Source organism: Parasteatoda tepidariorum, unplaced genomic scaffold (assembly GCF_043381705.1).
Source record: "Parasteatoda tepidariorum isolate YZ-2023 unplaced genomic scaffold, CAS_Ptep_4.0 HiC_scaffold_2873, whole genome shotgun sequence".
NCBI classification, from domain to species: domain Eukaryota; kingdom Metazoa; phylum Arthropoda; class Arachnida; order Araneae; family Theridiidae; genus Parasteatoda; species Parasteatoda tepidariorum.
Window position 1 is genome coordinate 1 of NW_027261602.1, and position 5997 is coordinate 5997.

Consider the following 5997-nt stretch of genomic DNA (forward strand, 5'->3'; position numbering starts at 1 on the left):
AAAGAAGCCAAAGTTATTTTAATAAAGGAAGCGCAAAATAACATTTATCAAGAAGAAATTAAAACCTTGATGAAGAATGAAGATATAAAAAATAACTCCAGCATATTTTGTCTACGTCCATACCTAGATGAAAAACAGATATTAAGAATTTGCAGTAGACTGTTTCAATCTGAAGTGGATCCTGAAGCAGTTAATCCTATACTGCTACCCAAGAATTTGAAATTTTCCGAGCTTTTGATCACTGAAAAACATAAAAAATTGCTTCATAGTGGAGTTAATGTCACTTTTTCGCAGATTAGAAAAAGTTATTGGATTCCACAAGCCAGACAACTTGTGAAAAGAATAATTGGAAGATGCGTGATTTGCAGAAAACACTTTGCGAAACCAGCCAATCAGCGTACTGGAGAACTGTCTAAAGATAGAATTTCACAATCTCCACCTTTCTCAGTGGTTGGAATTGATTTTACTGGGCGTTTTTATGTAAAACATAAAGATGAAGTTTTGAAATCTTATATTACTGTGTTTACTTGTGCAGTCACACGTGCTGTACATTTAGAACTGATTTCCGATTTGTCTACGAATAAATTTATCTTAGCTTTACGCCGCTTCATGTCAAGAAGAAATAACTGTAAAACTATTTATTCTGATAACGCAGCAACTTTTAAAGCTGCTTCAAGAGATATAAGGTACTTCTTTTCTATTATTAGAGGAGAATTTCAAAATTTCATTTCCTCTGAAGGCATTGCATTGGAATTTATTGTTGAGCTTGCCCCATGGTGGGGAGGATTTTATGAACGGTTGATGAGAAGCATTAAAGAACCTCTTAAAAAGATAATTAACATTCAAATGATATTTTAATAATTTACTATTCCCTTAAATTTGATACTTCAAATAATATTTTACTGTCTTATAATTGATTAGTGTTTATTTTCATATTTTTAGTTTTAAGATATTAAGTGTCTAAATAATGTGAAATGTAGAATTAGTAGAATTTTGCTATTGTTTTGTGATAATTTCTTTACTTTAAAATTATCAGGTGGGGAGTGTTAAGAAATGTAGATGTAAGTTTGATTAATTCTAAATCTCCCCACTAGAGGAGTTGATAATCAGTCTACATTGAACCACCAAGCAGTAAGCATTGGCTTGAATTAATTGTCTTCTAATGTATAACTTTATAATTTGAAGGGTTCCACCCTAATAATATGGAACTTGTTGTTTTGTTTAAATAAATATTTGTTTTCTTGTTTTCGATATTGATTGCCCTCCCCTTCTTGTATATACCATACATGTATCAGGTTTAACATAATTTTTTGAACTAAGATTTAAAATTAAATTACCTACCAAGGAAGTATATCACACCCTAATTTAACTATTTAATTCTTGGCCATAGATGGCGCCACTGGAAAACAATAACAATTGCACCCCCTCTGCCTAAACAGGCATATGTCAACAACACATTTAACTACTTTGAGAAAAAACTTAGCTCTTAAGAATAGCGATATTGGATTTTAAAATCACACGAAGTTGAATCATCGCGATATTGAATTTTAGAAATACGAAAAAATCTTGACATTGGATTAGATAGACCCTTCTAATTTTGATATTGAATACGAATCGTGATGCATGACACTTAGATTGCGTGAATGTGAATTGTATTAGCACAGTTTTGTGCATAGAGTCTAGTAAACTATACTTATAAAAAATCTTTCAGTATAAAATAATTCAGTATGAAAAACACATAGAAAGCAATGCCTCATGTGCTTAGATAGCAATATCAGATGCATAAACAAGCACGGGTATAGAATTGTACATTCTTATACATAAAACCCTTATAACTTCTAAACTATCGGTATGATCGTCTCGTGAATGGTCTTATTTCATTCAGAGCATAAACAATAAATAATGCCTCATATGCTTGTGTTGAAGAAATTTAATTCTCTCCCTCAAATCTATGTCAATTCTCTCAAAAAAGGGAGAAGCACACAAAGGAGAGTAGGGGTGTTTTCAGGTATCATTTATGAGGTATCAACAGCAAAGCTTTCTTTTTTTAAAAAAAAAGGTCTAATTTTACTAGTTTATATACAGTATAACTTTGAAAATTTGGACTTCTGAAAGGTTTGGAATTTTAAAACTTTCTGGATTTTAGTTATCTAACTTAAACGAACAGAGATAACAATGTTATGGGCCATAAATATTAAATAAATGTGTTTGATTCCATTGTAAATCCAGGTGGCTTTTCTCCCCTTTTTTTGTGCAATTATTCTAAAAATTCCAAGATTATTTTTTAAAATCTTGATATTTTAATACATTATGATGGGCATATTTTCAATTGTTCTGTTAAGCAGTCTCTTTCTTATGTGCTCAATTTGGGACCATAAAATAATAATTTTAGTCCAGTTGATTGCTTTTTTGACAGTTATTACACTGGATTTCCAGATAGTTTTTAAAATTCTGATATTCTCAATAAGATATTATTACAAAACACAAGAAGACCTCGCTTCCTGGCTCGTACCCCCCAAACATCACTGGTACCAGAGCACCAGTCCAGGAGGTGCACTCAACATTCGGTGCAACCGCAAGGTCCAGACTGCACTTACCAGGCTTATCAGCGGCCACCTTAAGTCCCTTTCTTTTGAGGGTAGTATTAAAATCTACCCTAACTGCCCCAGGTGCCACAACATGCAGGCTTCCCCCCAACATATACTGGACTGTCTAGGTCTGGACAAAAGGGACATTCTTAATAACACACTTATGGTGGCCGACTTCCTCCGGGTGATGAATTTCATGGACATAGTTTAGCCCTGCTAATTTTGGGGATAAGGAAGAAGAAGACAAAACACAAATTTAAGTAATCCTTTTTTGACCAGCTCCATTTAATCCTAAATTTACATTAGCAGTTTTTGCTATTAATTTACAAATGACTTTTAAAAGCAACTCTTTTTAATAAGTCATTATTATGACATTTGAATTTTTTCAATTTTCCTCTAATTGGAAATTAGTTTAATTGATTTTTTATTGTCATGAATTTAAAAAAAAAAATGCTTGGATATTAGAAGTTATATTGTATTAAAGATAAAAAAACATCTTTTGGTACCTTTTTTTTGGAAGCTTCATTAAAATAATAACAAGTGCCATTTTCTGAATCAGTCATTTGGCTCCATCCAGGTGGTAAAATGGTAAACATAGTTGGCGATGATTGAGATTCTAAACTTTCATTGCTACTATGAACCAACTTTTTTAGCTTGGGTTTTAGCTGTTTAGGTGGTGGTTCGGGAACAACTTTGATAGAACTATTGTTAGATTTTGGACTATTAGATTCACTGTTGGAGGATGGAGACTGCAATTGGGAAATACAAATCATTAGAGAAGAAATTCATAATAGTAAAATGAATGCATGGGTAATTATTTGAAATATTAATTTCCTAAAAATTGCAATATAACTTGAGGGTGTGTTTTGATTCCAGATGATAGATTGCTTTGGCTTACTAATTCGCTAAGTTATAAACATACGACTGATATTCAAAATATCATTTATAACTTACTTCAAGAAAACCAATGATTTAAAATAGAGTAATTTGTTATGAGGCTATATCATTCCAATAGAACATTAATGAATACAATAATATGAATGAACTATATCTGTTCACATAATCTGCTACAAAAGCATTTTGATTGGAGATTTCCAATCGTAAATTAGGGCGAAAGCATTACAAACAGTTCTGCTCTAGTCATAGTCAGCACACAAAAAAACCAGCATCTTTTTCAGAAGTGTAAACAGATTAAATTAACTTTTTAAAAGAGTGTGCAATGCTAAATTGACCTAAAAACATTTCAACTTTTGATTGAGCCAATCAAAAGTTAAAATGCTTTTTGGTCAATATAAATATATATGTATTTTTTGATAACTACTTTTTGGTATGCTAATTTCCAGTTCTTAAGAGTGTAATATAAATACCAACTTAAAAACATCTGGTTTCTAAAATTAAGTTTGTTCAGCGCAAAATATTTGATAAATATAAAATTAATTACACTTTTACTTCTGGAAAAAAATTGAAAAAATTAGCTATGGTGAAAGAGAAAATTCCTTTTGTTATGTCTCACTTATTTTCTAATTTATGTTTATACAGAAACAAAAAATAAACCAATAAACATGTAAGGCAGAACTAATATTTTTCATACAAATTTCCTTTTTTTAAAATCAAAGAATATTTAAAACTCATATCTTTTTTGATTTGGTAGAATAAATAATATTTTTAGTGATAAATCTATTTTATAAAAAATACGATTTAGCAAATTTTCTTTATATGAGGTATTTGCCCTTGCAATACTATCATTGTGAACTGATACAGTTATGTAAAAATAGTTGATTTGGTAGCAAAAAGAATGGTTACATTTTTCAGATCAACAGCTACATAGGTTTAACTGTCCTGATATAAAAAAATGATGAGTAAGTCGTTTCACAATTTTTTTTATTTCAAGGAATAACAGCCCGTTCACATTTACATGTACCACAATATTTAATAACTTAGAGAAAAGACATTAAAAGCATTAGTAATAATGTACAGTTTCATAAGAAAAAAAAAGGGCGAATTATGAAGAGAAATTTATGAGAGTGTTATTATTTTTTTTAAATATTTTTAACAGGATATTCTCTTTTCCATTCTTCCAAAGAAATAAGGTATGAAAAGCTAGAATTGAAACATACAATTGATATTTCATTTATTTGGATGCTGTAGAAGTTAAAAAGTGATCGTCCGAACATATTTTAAGTTTTGTTCCCACCAGTTATAATTATAATACTCACAATATTAATAATTATAATCGCATGTTTAATTGAAGTAATGTTGAAAAGGGAATGTTACAAATCTGAACTTTCGAGAGAAACCAAAAAATAAATAAATAAAATACTGTGTCAAATATGAAAAGATTGTTTTAATTGCTTCCAAATTGTTGGATTCTCTTCTTTAGGCAGTCTAGAAAATTACTCGGCATTTGATAATCGGTGATTGATATTCCAGAACCAACTAAAAGCTTATTTTCATAAAAAAGTTACACACCCTCTTTTAACATTGAACGCTTCAATGATAGATATATAAATTATAACTACAATAAATGTGATAAAAATAACAATTTTGTTGCTATCTTTGAGGCATTGAACACACTAAAAAAATTGCCATACTGCCGCTTATATAGCAGCATTAGTCCGTTAAGGATTAACTTATTTAAGCGAAATGTTATTTTAACTTTTGAAATAAATGTGTGGATTACCTGCATGTTTTCATGACGCCGCGGTGGTTTCCAGGTTACCTTTCGCGTAGAGGAATGATAGTAATATTTACGTCCACTATCTTCTTCGACATATTCAAACCAATCATTGCTAAGTTTTCTTACAGGTTTATCGTGATTTTTGGGTACAGGTGGTAATTTACCAAATTGCAAAGGGAGGTTCATATAAATTGGAGCCTCTGATTCCTAAAACAAATTAGTTTTTAATCATATTATGAAAATACAGCTATTAACAAGACATGCAAAATTTTTTAGCAAAGTTATAACATTAATTAAAATTCCATTCCCAGTATTAAAAAAAAATTATAAAATTCTACTGCCTGAACTAGTTTTAAAAACAGTTTCAATATTTAAAAAGTAGCCTATGCAGTAAACTAGTTTTAAAAATAGGTTAAATTGTTAAAAACTAACATTTCCAAAAACAATCCATATTGGGCAATTTATCAAAAGCTAATTTTTTTATATTTTAATCTAGAAACAATTGTAGCTGAATAGATGTAAGAAGAGATTAGGTAAATTTTGAGGAAAATGAAACTACGTTTATATTAGAAAAATAAATCCCTGAGAAATGGGGGGAAAAGTTTAGAGGATGATACAGTTTGGAGATGTATAAAAAAAAGTTTATATATATATATATATATTCTTAGTACAGTCTATTTGTAGTAAAAATATGAATAACTGAAATGCCCTTGTATTTGAAAGAAGTGTTTC

General features: G+C 29.9%; 1 protein-coding gene and 1 long non-coding RNA gene across 2 annotated transcripts; one reads left to right on the forward strand and one right to left on the reverse strand.

Annotated features, from left to right (window-relative positions):
- The first annotated feature begins 69 nt into the window (after positions 1–69).
- Positions 70–858, forward strand: LOC122273183 (uncharacterized). Its single transcript, XM_043057254.2, has one exon. It carries the CDS (start codon positions 70–72, stop codon positions 856–858), a length of 789 nt encoding a protein of 262 aa, XP_042913188.2.
- Positions 859–2516: 1658 nt separating this feature from the next.
- LOC122273182 (uncharacterized) lies at positions 2517–5472 on the reverse strand. Its single transcript, XR_011635976.1, has 2 exons — positions 5269–5472; positions 2517–3337 (listed from the first exon to the last, which is right to left on the reverse strand). It is a non-coding gene; the product is annotated as an uncharacterized lncRNA (long non-coding RNA).
- Positions 5473–5997: the final 525 nt, after the last annotated feature.

What these genes read in the sequence shown, in the direction of transcription:
- LOC122273183 (XM_043057254.2), top strand. Translation starts at nt 70, where the DNA reads ATGAAGAATGAAGATATAAAAAATAACTCCAGCATATTTTGTCTACGT.